The sequence below is a fragment of the Dermacentor variabilis genome, chromosome 5, assembly GCF_050947875.1.
Source record: "Dermacentor variabilis isolate Ectoservices chromosome 5, ASM5094787v1, whole genome shotgun sequence".
In the NCBI taxonomy this organism is placed as follows: Eukaryota; Metazoa; Arthropoda; class Arachnida; order Ixodida; family Ixodidae; genus Dermacentor; species Dermacentor variabilis.
This window is the reverse complement of record NC_134572.1, coordinates 43,100,681-43,121,817: the sequence shown is the minus strand read 5'-3', so window position 1 is coordinate 43,121,817 and position 21,137 is coordinate 43,100,681. Positions and strand designations below refer to the sequence as shown.

Below are 21,137 nucleotides of genomic sequence, written 5' to 3'. Positions count from 1 at the left end.
AGCTATAATTAACTTAATGCGAAACACCGCAACTGGAGCTAATTGGCAATATATGAAGAAAAAAAATGTTTTAGTTACACATGATTGTTAACAACATTTTACATTTTGAGCCAAGCTCATCCAAGCCAAGAGGCCAGGTGTTGCGGCACAGAAAAGAGCCTGCATTGTTTGGGTCGCTTTAAATTTGTGCTGTCAACCTGACAGTTTCCTCGCAGCTTTCAAAGCGTACACTTACGTTGAAGTAGCCGGGTTACGTTGCTGACTGTTTGTTGAACATTAGATGGTAAATTTTGTGCTTAACCACAGCGTAAAGCTCAAGAGTAAATAACTTATCAAACGCCGTTCTTAGCGTTTCGCCTACACGCCAACACACAGGTTTCGCATTTACGTATTTTGGAATCCTACGAGCGACATGGAAAAATCGGCAGATGTAGAAGCAGCCAGTGAAGAGCCAGCGGTAGTAGGTTGTTCAGGTAGCGTCATCGGTTTCGCTTGTGCTGCCGCTGGTGCTGTTCTCTGAACGGAGCACAAGAACCACAATTTCTCCTGAAAGTGCGTGCTGTTCCCCGTTGTGTCTTACACTTTTTTTTCCATTCTTCTGCAGGCAACGATAATGGTCCTGCCACAGCGACGGACTCAGTAGAACCGAGCGATGTAAGTGAAAAGCTACTTAGCCGGAGCAGATTTAGCTTAGTGTTCGTATCGATGTCGAAACGATGTATACCCCAGTCACACGGGGCACCATCGATCACTATCGAGCCCGATCCGTATTGAATGTCTTAACTATTGACTCCCTCTCGCACCTTGCGCAAAGGAGCCAATCGCGATCGAGAAATTCAGTACCGATCGGCTTTGAGGTGCCTGTGCATCATAGGTAATAGAGACTTTGATGCTCATGTGAACAGCATCAGCTACGTCAACTTCGCTGCTTGCATTCAAGGCGTCTAGAAAACTTCTCAAGTCGTATGCAGTTACGAGTAACTGCATGCGATTTGCTTGGCAGCTATAATGCTGGCGCCCTTAAAGAGGCCGTGAAAGAACTTCACGTGCCAAATATTCGCTGCATTATAATAAGTTATGATGTCACCAGCATCCAGGTCAAATATTACATTTCCTTACGTTATCTTGAACCTACAGTCTCACAAGCTTGCTTGAATTTTCCTGTGCTTTTTTAATTACCCCCCATTCTCTCGTGGCCTCTTGTGCATCATCTCGTTTGTTCGCGCATTTAACAGGGCATATTACTGTTGTTGGCCATTTACTTGTCGGTGACTAATGGTAGAAGTGAAAATTAAATGAGTGCTGAGTGCTCCAACAGATTTGATTAGAATTGCTAGAATTACCCGGACAAAAAATGAGTAAGCGCTCTTAGGACACTTGCGGCAGGGACTATTAGCCAGGTATAACTGTGCTACTGTTATCTTTCAGACAAAGAAGAAGGCTAAGTGGACCAAAGGCAAACGGAGGAAGAGGGCTCGTGATGTCAATGCACCGGAACGACCTCTCACAGGCTACGTCCGTTTCCTGAATGATCGGCGGGAGGGTGTACGAACTGCAAACCCGACGGCCAGCTTTCCAGATGTCACAAAGATCCTGGCCATTGAGTGGAGCAAGCTTAGTCCCCAGGAAAAGCAGGTAAGCCGGCGCTTGTCACAGAACGTACTGTAATCTAGCTCAAATAATGTAAAAAATTATGCAAAATGGCAAGTATGGTCCACTGTGAAAGGAAACACACACATCAGCTGCTTGAACTTTGAGGATGCTTCAACTATGGGTGCCATTCAAAGCAGTGTTCATGCACTGTGCGGGTGCTTGCAGAGCAGTGAGCTTCTGTTGCTGTATGCAAGGTCACAGGTTCGATTGCAGGCCATGGTAATCACATTGCGATTACAGCTGAATACAAAAACACTTGTATACCTAGATTTATGTGCATGTTAAAGAATCCTAGGGCGTTGAAATGAATCTGGAGCCCCCACTATGACACCTTTTATGGCTAGTGCTAAAGTATTCTTTAAAAAATTCAAATTTTGTAAATATCGCAGTAATAGGTTGGTTAGTGGAAAAGAAGACGAAGGCCACTGTTCCATTTCTTAAATTTTATGCTAAAACCCCAGCACCATAGGGCAGTATGACGTTGCGGATTTCAAAGTATTTTTTTTCCATATTTCGGACATTATGCCTCAATAAATGTTCTTCAAACTTTCTAAATTCACTATTCGTCTTCTTTAATATATGATGTAGTCGATCTTTGCCGCTAAATGTATTGACTAGGCCCGTGCAGATGTATTCAAGATCCATGATGTCACAGTCAGCTGGTGCAGGAATTTCAAGGCCATGGTGCCACCCATTATGTCTTTTCTGGCTTACCAAACATCTGCTCACAGTAAGAGTGGCTTTTTGAGATTTCAGAAGGTTACTTTACTAATGCAGCTTGTATAGCTTTTCTTTTTAGTGTCCCTTTAAACCCATTAATTTGAGTCAATCTGATTGCTATTCACTTATCGCAAAGCTGGGCCTTGCACACTTCTTGCAGGGTGAAACTTGCCGAGGCCCCACACTCATATGTTCACCTTAGCAGCAGACCACATTGTACCTAATCGGATGAAAAGTCTTGTTTGGTAAAACTACCAAGTAAATTGTTTTTATATAAAACTTGGAAGCTGCATGGTAAAATTCTTCTTTCTTTGCATGGGTAAGTACCTAGATTTGGAAATTGAATTCGAAAAGTCTGCTCATACATTGGTCATACATTGGTGCCTGGGTGGAAGCAGCAGTCCCAGTTCGCATGCAGCCTTTGTCTATTCATTTGTATCGCACATGCCTGCTCAAGAGTCGAAAGCTGGGCTACTTGAATGTTGTTTGCATGAATTATAATGAGGACTTGATTTTTTCACTGAAACTGATGCATCTGCAACTCGTTCCTTGTTCTCATATTAAAATGATTAAAGAATAGATAACTGTTTGCATTGAATGGAATCTGTTGTACACCAATTTTAGCAAAGGTTGACAGGCAGACAGAATTGACTTGCATTGCTTCACATTAATGCTTTGTTTTGTTTAAAACATTTCATTTGCTTAAAGTGTAAGATTTCTTTTCTTTTTTTTTTTTTCACTGACCAAATTCTTCTGTTAGCCCACCATTGCTGAGAATGATGATGCAGGCACGACCCCCCATCGTGGTGGCCACATTATGGGAGGGAAAAAATGCAAGAATGCTTGCATGCTTTCCTTTAGGTGCACATTAAAAATTAAAAAAATGAAGTTGATAGTCAAAGCTAATTCAGCGTGCTTCACTTCAATGTTTCTCATAACCCATTTTGCAGCATTAGTGTAGAACGTGGCTAATGTTTGTCCTGAGTACTGCATTTACTCGCGTAATGATCGCACCCCTGAATTTTGTCATCAAAATTCGATTTTTTTTCTTTCCTGTGTAATGATCGCACCCTGAACTTGTCACAGCGATATGTCGTGTGCCAAGTTTAGCTAATGATGATCGTGCTTACCGTCTGTTGAATGCTACACAAATGACTCTTGAAGACATACCAAGCGGTCTGCACGCACCCAGCATTCTTAAGCAGATGCCCTATTTCATTCTTTTCGACACTTTCCGCACTTCCATGAAAAAGAAAAGCTACAACCAAGCTTGCCTCGGCTTTATTATTTGTAGGCTTCATAATCGTTTTGGTCAACAACAACATAAAGGGCGCTTTTAGATTCTTCTCGTCTGCACTCGTAAGCACGCAACAAATTGTGAGCAGCAACGATAGTGGCCACGTTTACATTGATACGTTAAAAGTGTGCCCTATTCATACACTGACGCTTGTAATGCAGCTAAGATATTCACCCACCATTAGCGGAAACTTGCCATATTAGGATAGCAGTGAAAACAATTGCCGCAGTTTCCGCAGCATGCCTGCGATGCATTACTGTCACTGGCAGCTAAATGCGCCCATCTCTGTTTCTGTCCCCTCAAAGTAGACATGGATATGTTATTGTCGCAAACTTGCCGATATTAGCAATATTATTCATTACTGATGTGGAAGAAACTGTTTCAATGCGCGTAATGTACTCACGAGAAGAAAAATAATCACGTTCGGCGCGTTTGGCTTGCTCCGCCTGCCGCCATTTTTGTTATGGTGTCCCGCACTGATAGCGGCAGCTGCCTGCTTGTCGTCCTGCAGCAAATGCGGGATGAAAAAAGAAAATGTTTCTTTTCGTGGGAATTTAACCCGCGTAATGATGGCACCCCTGAATTTGCATAAATTTGTTGTGACAAAAAAGTGTGATCATTATGCGAGTAAATACGGTAATTGGAACTATAGCACATAAAGCTATTCTATGGATCAACTTCCTTTCTTGCTGTGGTGGCTTTGTGGCTATGTCATTCTGCTTCTGGACATGAGGTTGTGGGTTTGATTGTCGCCTGCCACAGTGGAATTTTGCTGAGGCCAAAAATGCTAAAGCGCACGCTCACCTAAGTTTAAGTGCATGTTAAACAAGCCGAGACGGTGAAAATTATTCAGAGGTCTTCTCAGCGGCGCCCCTCGTAGCCTGTGTGTTGTGTTGTGACTTTGAAGGTACACCAGAAAAAGAAAATTGCTTCAGCTGTATTAGTTAATTAGTTAAATTAGTAAATTTCCCTTTTACAATGCCAGGAAGGTTACTCTTACTTTGAGAAGAGGATCGATAAACCAGCAAAGACTGAAAAATGAAGTGTGGGTGATACTGCCACCTTGAAGTTCCCACACCAGCTCGCTGTGATGCAAATGTCTCGTGATAACTTACCAATGAGCCCAAATCTCAACACTGATGAACAGTGATGTCAAGGATTTTGACGTCATCTGCTTGGGCCTAGGTAATGTTTCATTGATAAATGCGGGGTATATCATGTTTTAAAAAGCCAGAGATTGAACTTGGCAAGTTTCAAGAACCTTTACTGAGCCACAACGGCCGAAACATGAAAAAAAAAAAGAGATGTACTTCGAAATCTGTAACAAAACACTGATATACCAGGAATCGGGTTCTGGCGTAAAATTCACAAATTGAACTTTGGCCTTTATTAAGAAATATAGTTTTAAAGAGAGATGCTCCTCGAAAAAACATCTTTTAAATATTTGTACTAGAGGTTTGAAAATACACCCACTTATAGAGCATTACAAGCAGATTTCAAATATGCCTTTAGTTTCTGTGTATCAACTATAGTTCTTGAGTTATGTCCTACACAATGGCAAAATAGAGCAATTTTGTGGGCACATTATTGTGTAATTGATTTTCGCAAGAAGCTTTGTGCTGCAGCTTATTTAGCTCTTTGTAGGCCAATAAGTGTCGATATCTATTCAAACAGCATCTACAATTACTGCAATCATGAAAAAAAAACTAGAATTCAACTAATTTTTTTCACAATGACACGAAAATAACCTTGTACATTCATAATTGTCTTATACTAATGAAATTTGGCACACTTACTCTTTAAGATATGTACAGTGCTTATACTTGCTTAAGATTGCAATATCTCCCAGCAATAGTAGCGAAACTACAAGGCTATATTTCAGGGAATCGAGAAAAAGAATAATTGAAATACTCTAATCTTTTTGCATAGTTCCAGTAATTGTATATGCTGTTTGGCTGGATACTGGCACTTTGGGATCTACAAAGAGCTAAACAAGCTACAGCACAATGCTTTTTGTGAAAATTTAGTACATAAAGAAGCGCCCACAAAAAAGACTATATTTTGCCATTGTCCATCACATGATTCAAAAACTATAACAGCTACACAAAAAGTAATGAAATATTTGAAATCTGCATAGAAAACTATAATCTGCTGAATTTTGAAACCTCTAGTACAAGCAATAAAAAAAAAACTTGTTCTGAGGAGCGTCTTCCCTTAAGAGTATACTTATCAGCCTAACTATGTGTTTTTCTTTTGTGTTCTTTTAAACCCCACAATTTGATTTTTGATTTGGATCACATTCCTCCTCTTCTGCGGCTTCATATATTGGTACTGTGTCTGACACTTTCTGCTTTGCTGTGGATCAAACACAGCAGCATCAGTGAACGTTTCCTTGCTGTTTCCTTCAGACACTGGTGCAAGGTTGACTACACTCATGCACATGATTCACACAAGGCTCTAGTGCACTTACGGATTTATGTGCACAGCACCAGGAGTACTCTCACATGCCAATCTTGTCCCACAGCATCCAGCGTGCAGGCATTCCTAGCATACTGCGTGCATACTGAGCCAATTTTATGTGATGCTTGGCAACTCAGCATCCTCCATTGTCATATCTACATGCACGGTGCATTCACACATTTCATTGATGATCCAATACTAGATAATTGTTGTTCAGCTACAGGAAATTAAGCAACACTGTGAGACAACCTGCAGAGTGCACCTTTAGTGAGTTAGCATACAGCTTTAAAAAATCTGAACATCTAAAAATATTTATACAATGCATAAGAGGGTTCTACATTTGCCAGTTGTTGCATGACTCTGTTATACCCTTGTGATTGTATTGTCTGATTTATGCAGACTTGAGTGCACCTCCTTGCCTACCTGAACCTGCCACTATCTCACTGTTTGGTTCAGAGCATCTCAGGAATTTTTCGACAAAAGGAAAAGTGGCTTCTCATTGACACATTGGCAGCCAGACACACTATTTCTTTCCACGAGACAGTGGTGAACGAGGCTTCTGCAAATATGTTTTGGTTAAACTCTGATAAGGACCTACTTTTTTCCCAATGAAATTTGAACTTGATAATATGAGCTGTTATGCTCACTCTGTGCAGAAATACTTGGATGAGGCTGAGAAAGACAGGGAGCGCTACTCGAAGGAAATGGAGCAGTACCAGCAGACTGAAGCCTACAAAATGTTCACAAAGAAGCAGCACGAAAAGAAAGTGAAAGGTATTTACAACTATTTTAATTTCCGCCAATAATTCATGTAGTACGAATGCTTCCAGAACCCTTTACAATGAAAGTTTTTTGAAGACTGGGGAATAATCACCTGAACATGAGAAAGAACTGAGTTGCTGAATGAGATGTGGATTGCCCGTTATACTTCGAAGTGTTTGTGTGAAGGCAATCTTGTTTTTCTAGCACATCATATAGGTTGGCTGTGGTCGTAAATTATATAGTAATCACTAATTAATGAATTTGTCATTGTTGCAGTTCCTGATGTCCACAGGGCTGAGAAAAATACATTACCAAGAAAGCCTTTGCTGCTGTGCCTTTAATGTTTACTTGTGCTCTTCACTGTAACAGTGTGTATAGTGTTTAATTGTCATACTTTCACTGGTCTCTTTAGTATAGAAGTGGCTTAAGGCATTTTGGCACATTTTGCTCGGCAACAAATCATTAAAGCTATACTTAACTCAGTGGTACTTCCGGTGCTGCTTTCAATCGATTTTCATTTTCCAGCACCCTTCATTGTGATATGGAACTTTTAATGCTGTCTTTGACTTTGAGAATGAGTTCATTTGCATTCCCATGTTTTTTATTTTCTTATTCAGGGGCAAATTTCATTTTATGTGCCCATATTTGTGAACACAGAAGTCCTGCTTATGTTAATTTATTCATTTTTGTTATTTTGCAAGTATCTGTGGTCCCATTACAGCATGAGCACGTACCACTTGTCATGAGATCATGGCAGGGGAACCCTCGCTGTCTAACACAATGTTTGCTTCATGTTCAGGTGATGATGTCACTGCGGCAGCTACTACAAATGGCACAACGGCTGATGTGAGTGTTGCTTCTGCTAACTGCATGCTTCCTGTTGCGTTTCAAGCAGACTTGTACACGTTACAGAACATAACTGATTACAATTACATTCTTTAAAAAATGTAACTGATTATAGTCACTAGCTACTGCCCTACAAAAATAATAGAGTAATTACTTTAACATTACTTTCGTCCCTATTTTATTAACATTTCTCAAATACAGCAAATACAATGAGGTGACCTGGTTCTTTCAATATGCCTTCTGTAGCTCTTCACACATTGTTTATCTTCACTGAGAATTGCTTTTCAAAATTTTCTTATATAGCCTTATCTCATTTCCTTGTGGAGATATCTACAGTGACACTGAAAACTTGCTCAATGTATGGACTGGAGAGAAGTGCTGTGGAGGGTCCTTCTTGAACCGTTTGAGGGTCAAATTTCTTTGCCAAATGCAATCCCCCTGGGTCAAATTTCTTTTACTGCAGATTTAAAATCTGCAGAGTGATTTGTTTTGAAAAAAAATTTATTAAAATTTTTTAGAGTGACCATAAAGGAACAAAAAAATATTTACCATAGGTAAACATGCATTGTTTATTCATGAGTACAGATAGACTTGCATAAATACTTGTAATAAGAATAAGAAAGTAGATACACAGAAATATATTCAGATTCGGCACTTGGGTTCAGTTGGAATAGATCTATTGTGGCTCATTTGCACAAGTGCAACTGGTGCGCACATCTATAGCGTGATCAAGCTGTGTATGGGAGCACATGCAACTCTATGGTTGTGCGCCCATCGGTAAAACCAGACGAGCCGCCAGAACCTTGAAGTAATCCTTGATCCCATCGCCAACGAGGGTCAGTAATTTCTTGCGAGGGACAGTAATTTTTCTTAAGTCACAAGAAAAGAAACGCAGGCGTAGCAGCATCGTTTGTATATACCAGTGCCCACCTGTGAACAGATGTAATTGCACCCTAGTGAGTAATAAACAGCTGAACATCTAGCGGTGACTCTTTGAGAGATTAGAAACGAGATAGACATGAGTTCTTGAGAGCGCAACAAACAGAAACAGCCTATAAGACAAAACCAAAACTTACAGCTTCGTGGATGTGTGAGTGGTTGCTGATGTGCTGATATAAAAAAGCCATGAAATTGAAACCAAGAGAGTACAGAGTGAAAGAAAAATCTTGCATCCACGTTAGGTGGCAGCACTTGCTGGGCAACAGAGAGTGGGAAAATTGGGGCATTTTTCAAACACGCAGATAGTATCATAAATATATGGCATTAACCATTTTAAACTTGTTCGTGGCACTGTATATTTACGTCTTAGACCCCCAAAGGGTTAAAAAACTTTTTGGGCGAGTCTGAACTCAGCTGCTATAATTGTCCTTAACGGCCGTAAGCAAGAGCACTACAATGTTACGTGCATACAGCTGCAGGGACACATAGTTAAATGTCATACTTTGTTGTGGGGGCCACCAAGCACAGTGCCCCAAGTGGCAAGCAAGCCAAGTGGACTGTCGAGAAGAACCTGGCTACTAATACACTCAACCCCGGATTCCCGGAGACAAGCAGAGACGCACCAACCAACAGCATTGAACTAGCAAGCCAGCCCACCAGCATAACAATATTACAATAAACGGTGTTCGTTAGTCATAATTGGCCCTGATGACTGCATGGAAGCAGCGGTGGGATAGCCAAGGTAGCAAGGCACCCACGAGGATAGTGAGCTCAACATGAGAAGCCGCACACTGAAACTAGTGCCATGTCAGGCTTCTGACAGAGACGAAGCGTGTGCAGACGCTGCTTCTGCCACAGTGGCAGTCAAGCTGCTTGCCGTAGAGCTTCTGCCAAAACTCAGCTACCGCAAGCCTGAAGTAGAACGCAATCACATTGCAGGTTGGAATGCTACCACCTCATCTCCAATCTCACAAGCCAGGACAGAACGACACAAATTAACATATTGCTCTACGCCATGGGTGAAGATGCGGAGGACATGCTCGTCGCCATAAAACTGACTGAGAAACAAATATCACTGTGTGACGTCATGGTCGAGTTCTTTTGAAAAGCATTTTCTGCCCTGCAAAAATGTGAAGTACGAGTGAGTGAGATTGGAAGCAAGCTCTTGGAAGCAAGAGCCACATGAAAGCTTTTCAAGATGGTGGAAATGTGCAACTACAGAACTCTCGAAGATGAGTTGATTTGGGATAGGTTCATGTCAAGGAACTTGGTAAAAGGCTGCAGCGTGACACTGAACTCTCTTGAGAAAGTGATTACAGCCGCCTGCAGTTCGAAGGCCGTCAAACTGTAACATAAAGAAATCCTCTCCATCGAACAGCCGACTCGGTGTAGGAGAAGTATGCGCCCAAGCGAGCATGAAAGCCCACCACAAAGAAATGAAAGCCTTGTTCAGGTCATCACGCCTACAATGCAGAAGCAAGGTGAAAGACAACGCTGCAAGTGGTATGGCAGTGTGCGCAACCGCACAAAGGCACAGTACCCCACAGCGAACAAGACATGCAACCACTATGGGCAGAAAGGCCACTATGCTTCTGTGTGCCTGTCAAAAAGCCCAGGGGTGAAACCTCGTGCTTCCAAGAACAATTAAGCTGCTTAGAAGAACTACATTTAGGCGAAGTCAAAGTAGGACCAACCCGTGGCATATAACTGTTTCTATGAACAAGGTGCCTTTCACTTTCAAGGTCAACACTGGCACTGATGCGACAGCAATTGCACACAACCAGTGTGACGCAAACATCATAGCACCCATCAAGGCAACAAAACAGCTACTGATAGGCCCAGGTCAGACAGCGATCGCTACAGTAGGCTACACGACGCAACAATCACTTGACGTGGTGCCAAAATCCAGGAAGCAGTCTTTGTCATCAAAGGTTAAATGAAGCTCAGTTTAGTCGGGCAACCATACAATCACTTGGGATTCTGCAGTGCCATCCTGATTTGGCTGAAGCATATGCAAGTGACCGACATTTCTGACTTTGTGGCTCCTTAGCCTGTGCTAACGTCTGGGCATGGACTCGTGAAGACGGAGTCCCACAAGAACAATGCCAAACCCTAGTCAGTCATCTATCCTAGGCGTGTGTCACTTTCATTATTACCGCTTGTGAAGAAGTAGCTTAGAATGACGAAGGACATAGGCGTCATCCAGAAGGTAGAGCAAGCAACGGAATGGTGTCTTTCGATAGTCGTCACACTGAAAATGAATGAGCTCTGCATTTGCATTGACCATGGCCAGCTGAATCAGCAGATCATTCGTGAACGAGTGCTTATGCCTACAGTCAAAGAGTGCCTCACAAAACTAGCTGGTGCAACTCCTTTCAGTCGCCTGGATGCACTAGCAGGGTACTGGCAGATTCCCTTGGCCGTGACTCTCGTGAATACACAGTTTTCATCACACCAGTCAGAAGGTTCCACTTCTTGAGACTGCCCCTCAGAATCTCCACGGCACCTGAGTTCTACCAACTTGAGATGCTCAGAGCACTGGAAGGACTAGACAAGCTGAGTTGTCTGCAAAACGACATCATCATGTCAGGTAAGACAATTGAAGAACAAGATGCCAATCTTTGGTGTGTGCTCAAGAAGCTAGAATATGCAAGTGTTACCCTGAACATGTACAAGTGTTCATTTTGTCAAACTGAAGTTGCATTCCTAAGGCGCATGGTATCTGCCACAGTCAGTACCAGCCTGGGCAAGGTCATGGCCATCACACAACTTCACCTACCACTAGATGTGCTGGCAGTCAAGTTCTTGTTGGGCTTCGTAAACCATGTGGCAGGTCTGTTAGGCGGAAGCCTAACAGACCTGACAAAGCACTTAGAGACTTGCTACACCAAGATGCTGAATGGCACTAGGGCTCAGCTCAACAGCAAAGCTTTGAAAAAAATCAAGAAATTTTTAAATGCTAGACTGCTTCATGCAGTATCAGTGGACACTTCTTCATATGGTCTTGGGGCAGAGGCTGCTACAGCAGTCGCATGAAAGGCTCCACCAGTGGCATATACAGCACAGTCCCTCACTTAGACTGAATGACGATTTTCTGCAAATACCTGTCAGGATCAACCTTTCATGTGGAAATGGACCACAGGCCTCTAGCACTGCTACTGATGACCAAACATCTTGATGAGCTGAGCCCTCGCCTTTAACGTTTCAGGACGCATCTTCTGGAGTACGACTACACAATGTCCCACTCTCCTGGCAACAAGTTGCACACAGCTGATGTTCTTTCACGGAAGCCTTCAGGGAAACTAGTTGATGAAAGCAATGAAAGAAATCTCAAGACTGCAGTGTGCGAGCTTGAAGAAATAACACCCTGCTTCAAATCAAATGCAAGACAGAACCAGGGCAAGCTTGCAGACTGACAAAACACTTTCCCAAGGTAGGGAGCATCATGTCATGACTGACTGTGCATGGGCTGGCACCTGACCTGAAGTGCTACGTTGAGGCGGCAACCGAAGTTTCCCTCGCTAATCGTTTGCTCTTTAAAGGTGACAGAATAATAATCCCGCCTGACCTCAGGGCAGAAGTTATGGAGAAACTTCATGCAGGCCACTTGGGCACAATGAGATGCCAAGCAAGGACAAGAGAGTGTGTATGATGGCCAAGCAGTGGAAAGCACGGTGTGGAAAAGATGACAGTGTGGAAAGATGTACAACTTGCAAGTCCACAGGAAGCCCAGGGACAGAGCCCCTGCTTCTAGCTCCGTTGCCGGCTAAACCATTGGAAATAGTTGGCTTTGATCTCTTCACATTCAGAACAGCTGGAGAGAAACAACTACTAAAGATATAGCTCAAGTCTTGAAGGCAATCTTTGTGAGGTTTGGTGTTCAGAGAACAGTATGCACAGACAACAGCTTGCAGTTCACCTCTGCTGAGTTCAAGGAACTTGTACACTGTTGGGAAGCCACACACACATTGTTGAGCCCTTACTATCCACAGGGTAACAGTGTGGCAGAGAGGACCGTGCAGAGAGCAAAGCAGCGTTGGATGAAGTCAGCCAATGTAAACGAAGCGCTGCTTGTTTTAGATCGACACCTGATGTGGAAGGGTTTACGTCAGGAGAGCTCTTAATAGGCTGTGGCCTTGACACCACTGTACCAACAATATCAAGAATGCTTGTCCCGAAGTGGGATGACAGTGAGTTCAGACATTCAAATGAGACCTAATGAAATGACCCATATTTTTTTTTTTTTTTTTTTTTTTTGCACTTCATCTCGCAGAATGTGCAACTATAACGGCCTGATGGCACTGAAGTACACAGCATGCTCCGTGTCAAGATGTGAGAGCAATGCAAGTTAAAGTTGCAGATTGCGTATGCCCTTGCCGTGAAAATTCTAGGTTTGTTTACAGTCTCTTAATAACTGTTGCCTTCATTGATATTTGCATCCTTTCGGCTCTAATGACTTTGAAAATGCCGTCACTCATCAGTCCTGATTACATCATCACATTGTCAACTGTACTGTATTCGTCAACCATTGCACCCACTGCTGTGTTACAACTAGCAGTGTACGACTTAAGCGATTCCTGGAACAATGCAGCAGGACTGTAATACTCACTGACATTGGCATGCTCATCAAGTGCATTGCTAGTGCTACCATTAGCGCTAATGCATAGAGCAGCTCAGCGGTGTCTGCGGAGCGCAGCGGTGACCCTGGTACATGACATTCATTGTAAAGCAACAAATCAGCTGTAGGGGATGCCTAAATTCCTTTGTTGTGATATTCGTTGTAGAGGTGTTCACAATACATATAAAAGATACGAATTCAGCTGGGACATAATCCTTCGTTACACTGGTTATTTCGTAGTAGAGGTGTTCAACTGTAACTTTGGTCATTTTGTTTTCTTCCTTTTCTTCTTTTGCAGGCAGCAAGTGAAGACAGCAAGAAGGACGAGATACCTGGCTTTGACATTCCTATCTTCACGGAGGAGTTCCTCGATCACAACAAGGGTCAGCATCATGTGAAAGTTTTCTGTGATGCTGATCTAACTGATTCAGTCATTAATTAATTTATTCTTTTTGTCGCAGTATTCAAAGGTAACTGATAAAGTTTAATTTTAAACACTGCAGCCATGAAGGTGGCATGGCAAAAGTGGGCAATGATATAGTGAATCACAGACCTAACATGAAAAAAAACCAGATTTCTTTTGACCTTGTGATAAGAAAAAGTGTATTATAGTATAATATGTGGTATTACAATAGCTTTTCATTAATTCGATTCCATCAAATTGTTTTGGTAGGTAATTCGATTTAAACCGAAGGTTATGGTCAGCGCCCATACATTTCTGTGAGCCAATACAACTTTATTATTTCAGTCCTGAAATTGGCCTTCGCTGGGTAACTTGAACTTGACCAGTTGGCATGAACATGCCTGGCAAAGTTTACCCTAAGGGTAACCCCAATGTCTGCAGTGTCTATTGTATAACGGGACAGTGAAAGCGCTACAGATCTGTAATCTCCAGCCAAAAAATGCCTACTTTCAGCCTGCTCAGGGAAATCTTCAAAAGAGAACAGCAGCTCACAATAACTAATTAGAGAACAGTCGCCGACAGATTTCTTTTACTCCAAAAATTCGGACTTGATGGATATTCCGGACTTAATAAATGCACCGTCAGGGTTCCCATAGAGCTAATGCACTTTCGCAACTGATTTTCCAGATTAATTTAGACGCCACAGTTTGATTTTCCGGATTAAATCACTCCCTCCGAGCCACGCTACCCGATCTTGGGGACCACCATGTTGGATTTTCCCGCTGGCTTGGCCAGGCTTGGCTTCCAGTGGCCTGCTCTATAGCCTCCAAGATTGGATCACACATGCTTTCAATAGAGAGCATGCGACATTCTCCATTCTTGAAGGCCATGCCTGCTCTTCCTTAGCTAACAAAACTCTCTAGGCGACGGTACTTTTTCTTGTTTATTTCTTTTTTCATTCAGCATTATCATCATAATCACTTAATTCGGGATCCATTTTTATTCATTTATTTATTTTTAAAGTTTCGGATGCTGTTTGCACGTGGTGAGTCCATAGAGCAGGTGTGGCTCGGAGACAGCGTTGCATCTTTGTATGTGTTCGTGTGGTTTTGAATTTGTGTAATCAGCACCACCTCATGTGCCTTCGCGAGAGCCAAGTTAGTGTGGCTAGAATTCTAGCCATCCTAGCTAAGTGGTGCGAAGGAACGGGGCTCGTTCCTTCTATCTCCACGGCTCGAAGACCGCCAACGCGGTAACGCTCTTGTCAGACTGTATACGGAGACGATGTCACTCTTGCGCAAATCCAAGTAGATCAGACTGCTTTCAAGCGTAGTATGAGGCAGGGCATTGTTAGAGATTTCTTAAGCCGCTCTAAGCCTAACAAATTATATATATTTTTTTGGCTGAACAAGTTTTTTGGAGTGTACGATTTTTCAGACTATGTAGCTGCAAGATGGTGACTGAACAAGTTCTCACTAAGTGGGTTAGAATAATAAATTTTTCAAATGAAATTGAATGTGAATGCAGTAGCCGACGGATTTTTAAGACTAAAGAAATTCAGACTTTATGGATATTCTGGACTTCATAAGTGCACCGTCAAGGTTCCCATAGAGCTAATTTACTTGCGGGACTGATTTTTCAGACGAATTTACGCCCCAAAGTTCGATTTTCTGCACTAAATCACTCATTCCAAGCCACGCTACCCAATCTTGGAGGCCACCATGTTGGATTTTCCACTGGCTTGACTTCCAGTGGCCCGCTTTATAGCCTCCAAGATTGGGAGGAGCACATATCAATAGGGCTGTTTTTTTTTTTTTTCACATTTCATGCAGGCTCGTGTAGACGAGTGTAGTGCAGGGCAGAGGCTACGACATCGTGTGCTGCAGTTGCTTCACTGGGCCGTAGCCAATTAGAGCAGATGAAAAGCGCCTGACTTCGCACTTACTGGCTGCATATGTGCCCATGTCTGAAACAAAACTTCAATGTACGAGTTTCATTGCCACCGCGGTGACACTCTTGTTGACTGCACACGGAGACGTCACTCCTGCACAAATGCAAGCAAACATGATCGCCTCCAAGCATAGTATGAGGCAGGGCATTTTTAGCGATCTTTTTAAGACACTCTAAGCCTAATAAGTTTTATTTTTTGGGGTGAATGAGTTTTTCAGACTATTTTTCGATCCCCGTGAGGTCCGGAAAATCGGTTAGTGACTGTATTCGAAAAAAAAATTACCTCTGAATATTAAATTGGATGTAGAATATTTATTTCTAAAGCAACACGATATATGAATTTTGTGTAGAGTCCACTTGGTAAAAAAAAGAAATGGGGCGTATGCATGCAACATAATTCACAGTTAGACGTCCTGGTAACTGAGACACTTGTAAATAATAAACAACCGGTTTCAACTATATGGGGCAATATACCAATGACAGTAACGAAACAAGGAGTAACGAAACATGTTACTAGATACATGTACGCAGCTGAAATTTCAGGCTATGCCACTGCCTTACATTTTTTTAAAGGGATGAAAGCATGGTGAGACTCTCCAGATAAAAAATCAGAACAAATTCATATATAGGCTCCCTGAAAGTGAGTAATTCTTATTGATTGACTGGATATTGCTGAGCAGAAGTTACCTGCACCATGCATTCACTCAGAAACTGGTGCCTCCACGCGACAGTTGCACCGATAATCTAGCAGAATCATTCGGATAATACACAAAAGGATAAAAACACTTATTTCAATGTGTCTCTTTCCAAACTTCATTTGGTGTCTTTATCCCTTGTATACTTTTGAAATAAAAGAATATTCGATAACATCAAATACTGAATAGACTATGAATTGAATATAGCTGGGACTATCTGTTTTGTATTCGGAATTTAGAACCTTTGTGCGCCTGTAATTTCTGGTGATATGACATATACCATATGGGTGTGTGTGTGTGTGTGTAATCAATTACGTCAACGTGACAGTGCCCAGTGCCATTGCTAGGAAATAGTAAATGAGGGCACTTCAGGTCAAGGTAATGCACAGACTTAATTTCTACACTGTAACCTGGTCTTCTCTCCTTTGGTTGTTTTAGTATGCCTTGAGGGGAAACGTAGTGATGCAGTTTATCCACAGCTATTGCTGAGTGCTCAATATTTTACATTTTTGTATAACGATATTCGATGCTTTTGAATAATCATGCTCGAGTGAAGTGTAGTTGCAGGCAGTGTACTAGCGAGGCCGAGTGCTGCAGCTTATGACCACAAAGTACAGTATTTTTGCACCACCAACTGTTATCGTGGCATCGAAGGTGAGCTTGTTCTATCTGGTTTAGAAGGAGCAAAGTCCTGATAAGCATGTAATTTCCTGAAATATAGGGACTATCAGTATCTGCTTTAAGACAACAGGGACATTCCAATGTGCGTGTGGTGCTACCCTTATGCACATCACTGAAGGCAACCCATGTAATAGCTGAAGCAGAGAACACCAAGGAATAGCAGAAAGCGTGCTGAATGCAAAATTTTTTACATCAAATTCCGCACATGTACATAAATAATTGATATAGCACTTTTAGGGAAAGTTGTGGCAACAGCAAAGTTAGCTAGTGTGCACATGTCATTGCAATGCAACATTTTCGGAAGCATGGTAAGAAAACCTGTGCGATTTCTATACTATGCTGGCATGAACATGCTAGCCGAATATTATTCTGCTGCATGCAGCAGGGAGCCCGGGATCCCTCATAAAAGATTGTTCACTCTCATCCGCGGCTTTCAAGGCCCTCTCTATTATGTCCCACCTACGACGTTGTAGACCAGTGCACGACAGTGTATAGAGGCCAGCCATTGGGCACGATTGTGCACGATTATTCATGACATTGGTTTACTCCTAAGCCAAAGCTCATGCATGCATATGCACCTCTCCAATTTTCTAGCAGATCGGGAGATAACGGTTATCATGTCCCTGCCCTCACTGTTATCATTACTTTGTCACTCCCTGGTACCTTTGTCAGATGCCAACCTTAAGGGTTACCATAAGTGCACTGCAAAAAGAAGAAAAAAAAGCAATAACGAACCAATAGTCAGGGCGCGGCTATAGGTGCCACCCTAGGTGAGGAAAATGTGTTAAGGAGGAATGTGGAAAATGTTGCAATTTTCATATCTCTATTATTTAATAAGAAGGTCCTAGTGAAAAATTTTTGTGGGAATATATTTATTGGAAGGTATTGACAGAGTCCTTCAATACTTCGGTATTGCACTTTTGCCTGTGTATTCTCAGTTTTGAAGAAAAAGTGTTGCGGGGCCCTTTTATGTAAGGCTCGCATTGATATTGTGAAATCAACGACAACTGTCTACAGTGCCTGCTGCTACCATCACTTTGGATTTCCCTTTTTGTGAGCCTAGGCCCAACATATAAACAACTCGTTTTAAAAAGCTTCTGTGTACAATGTCATTGTCTGTACTGCATCTGCTGCGTGACAGTGCTGTCATTGTAGCAATGTTAATGTTCCAGGATGTGAGGCAGAGCTCCGACAGCTGCGCAAGTCCAACACGGAGTACGAGGAGCAGAATGCCATTCTTGGCAAGCACATAGATACCATGAAGGCAGCAATAGAAAAACTTGAAGTGGAGACTGTCCAACAGAAGAACAACAACCTTGCTTTGCAGCAGCATCTGGCCACCTTGCGCACGAACCTTGCTGCAAGTTTTTCGAGCCTGCCATTGCCTGGTGAGTCACTCAGCGCTACTGGAGAAAATGGGAACTCTGTGCAGTCTCCAACTGATAATTAGGGCTCAATAAGGACCATCTAAAGGTCTGAATAAACAGGATTCCAAAATAATGTATTTGCCAGGAAATTGGTGACCTTATACAAGAGGCCAAAAAAGCTTGTCAGTGCATTGCTGCAAACTTATGTGCGACTTGGTCAGTTTGCGTTTTGACCAGGTCGTTACAGATAGACAAAATGCTGTCAGCACATCCACCAAATCTCCATTTCCTAACTTAAACAGAAGTCAACTATGCTCCGATAGTTGAATGATTGCAGGTTTCTTCACAACAGTCGTTGTATGGTACTTCATCGCTGCCCTTGTCAGCAGAGACAGACAGTGCACTTGGTGCCATTTGAAGCTGCTTGATTCTAAATGGCAAAAATTTGTAACACCAACCAAGGAAGCTGCTTGAGACCATGTCACTTTGCAAAGGAACAAACGTTGGGGTCGCAGAAAGCACGGAGCAGGCACAACAAGCTGCAAATACAACTTAGTGGCTTGGGTGGACTGGTCCCGTGGTTTGGGTTTGGGCATGGTAAGTGATCAGTGTGATTAGGCTTTTCTACCTTTCCTTCACATTTCCTACTTTTGATTTTGAGGAGGCACTGGCTATGATTCAAAAGAAAAGCATAACTCTTGTTGCTTGACTCTGTGGCTGAATTATCACATGGCTGTGCCAGCGGAGTTCGAATTATTGAACAGTGTTCTGTAAGGTAGTTGAAATTTTGGTCATCTTTATATGTAACGTCTACGGAGAGAGTGGCGGTGCTGCAAAGCTGTCTGAATGATCCAGCTTGTCAGAATTATTCGTTGATGATTGCATGTTGCTGCTGGTGAGCAAAGCTTTTTTCACGTGGTGAGCATGAAGTCCAGGAGAGGAGGTTGTCTGGCAACAACAATACAATGATGACATAGCAATGGCAGCATAATGAAAAGGGAGATAACGACTGACACAGCAAATCTAAATTTGAGCTTTAAGTGCTGTTGCAGTAAAAGAAAATTTATTGAAATGCAACCAGTGGTCGCAGGCCGCTGCAGAAGTGTTACAGGCCACTGAGTGTCACAGCCTAACCATGCACATTTGTAGGCAGCATTTCATAGTTTGCTTGTCCGTGTTTTATTGCGAATGCACATGTTTTGTAGTATATACAAAAAAGAAATAATCATAGAGCGTCTACAGACTATTTGGTTTGGTAACCATTCTTGGCAATTCTTTCTGCCTTGCCCATGAACTTTTCCTACTTTTACACTGATATATCACATACTTTTGTCTTTTGATAAATTTTGTGTGCTGGGGAGTGGTCAGTGGCTCTGGATATTATTATAGCATTACAGGATTTTGTTAATTACGTCCCTGCTTTGGCAAAATGATTTGCTGTGTGATGTACTGCTTCTGCATATGGCCTTAGAATGTCCAGTACTTAGCAGGCAGGTGCTTTGATCTTATCCTTGTAGTTGACAAGATATGGACATAAAAACTGTCTAGTGTATCTTTGCATCCATGCAATACAGGCGTGTCATTATGAGAAAATTACCTTTTCTTTTATACCACCATCATCAGCATGATAATCATATTTGTATGTCCATTCCAGGATGAAGGCTAACTATAGGATGAAGGCTACCTTGCGCTAGCTGATTCCAAATTATGCCTGCAAATTCCCTAATTTTATCACACCACCTAATGCTCTGCTGACCTTGACTGTGCTTCTCTTCCTTTGGCACCCATTCTGTAACTGTAATGCACCACCAGTATGCCCTACGTATTACATGGCCTGCCCAGGTACATTCCCCCTCCTAATGTCAGCTAGAATATCGGTTACCTAATTTGTTCTAATTCACACCCCCATCTTCCTGTCTTAACGTTCCTGTCCCTTAACCTAACCTTTTTAATTCGATAACTTGTAGTGCTGTCCTTAATTTCTCAAGTATCTGGCCCATATGTTAGTACTAGTTGAATGCAATGATTGTACACTTTTAGACATAGCGGTAAGATGATGGTCATCACTTGTTAATGCCTGCTGTATGCTCTCCAACCCATTTTGATCCTTCTGTAATTTCCTTTCATCATGATCCTTGGTTCTCTTTGCATTTTCTTATTGTTCAACCCTAGTAGTTGTTTGCTTAACCAGATTACTTTTCTACTGCTTAAAAAAAAAGGGCATTGAGTTCATATGAAGCTTTTTCCTCTTTACTCTGATGGTGTGGCGTTGCTGCTGATTGGCAGTTAGGAGTGCTGCATTTCAAGCATTAGGCATTGTAGTGCTAAAGCTGAAATAAATGTGCTTGAAAATGTGTATTTATGCAATTTTTGCAGGAACAAATGAAACAGCAACATTGGAAAACATAGACAGCTACATGGCTAAACTTCACAGCATCATCTTGGATCGACCACAAGAACATGAAGCACTAATTGCTTCTGTCCGTGAGATCGCTAATCGCTTGGAGTACCAAGGATGAACACAGACTAACACTATGCCAATGGTAGATAAACTTAAGCATTCGTGTGCTGTACATAGTGCTTCATTCTTATTTAGATTGCTGAACTGGCTGATCAAATACATCTTCATCACCTACTTTCATGTGTGGCTTGAATGGTTTGTGGATATAAAAGGGAACACTGACTAGCAATGTGCGAATACAAATGAACTTGGTACATTCATATAGTGTATGTAATTCATGCATGC

The 21,137-nt window shown here is 42.1% G+C and overlaps 1 protein-coding gene across 1 annotated transcript; it reads left to right on the top strand.

The window, feature by feature from the left end:
* Nucleotides 1–124: 124 nt before the first annotated feature.
* LOC142582488 (high mobility group protein 20A-like) lies at nucleotides 125–21,027 on the top strand. Its single transcript, XM_075692274.1, has 8 exons — nucleotides 125–473; nucleotides 605–654; nucleotides 1,429–1,635; nucleotides 6,787–6,904; nucleotides 7,692–7,738; nucleotides 13,594–13,678; nucleotides 18,197–18,412; nucleotides 20,768–21,027. The coding sequence occupies exons 1-8, from the start codon at nucleotides 413–415 to the stop codon at nucleotides 20,908–20,910; spliced, it is 927 nt and encodes a 308-aa protein (XP_075548389.1). The 5' UTR covers nucleotides 125–412; the 3' UTR covers nucleotides 20,911–21,027.
* The last annotated feature ends 110 nt before the right edge of the window (nucleotides 21,028–21,137 follow it).

Bases quoted from the DNA above. Each gene is read 5' to 3' on its own strand.
- LOC142582488 (XM_075692274.1), top strand. From the start codon at position 413: ATGGAAAAATCGGCAGATGTAGAAGCAGCCAGTGAAGAGCCAGCGGTA. The intron at 1,636-6,786 runs GTAAGCCGGCGC...CACTCTGTGCAG, and splicing joins TTAGTCCCCAGGAAAAGCAG to AAATACTTGGATGAGGCTGA. The intron at 6,905-7,691 runs GTATTTACAACT...CTTCATGTTCAG, and splicing joins GCACGAAAAGAAAGTGAAAG to GTGATGATGTCACTGCGGCA.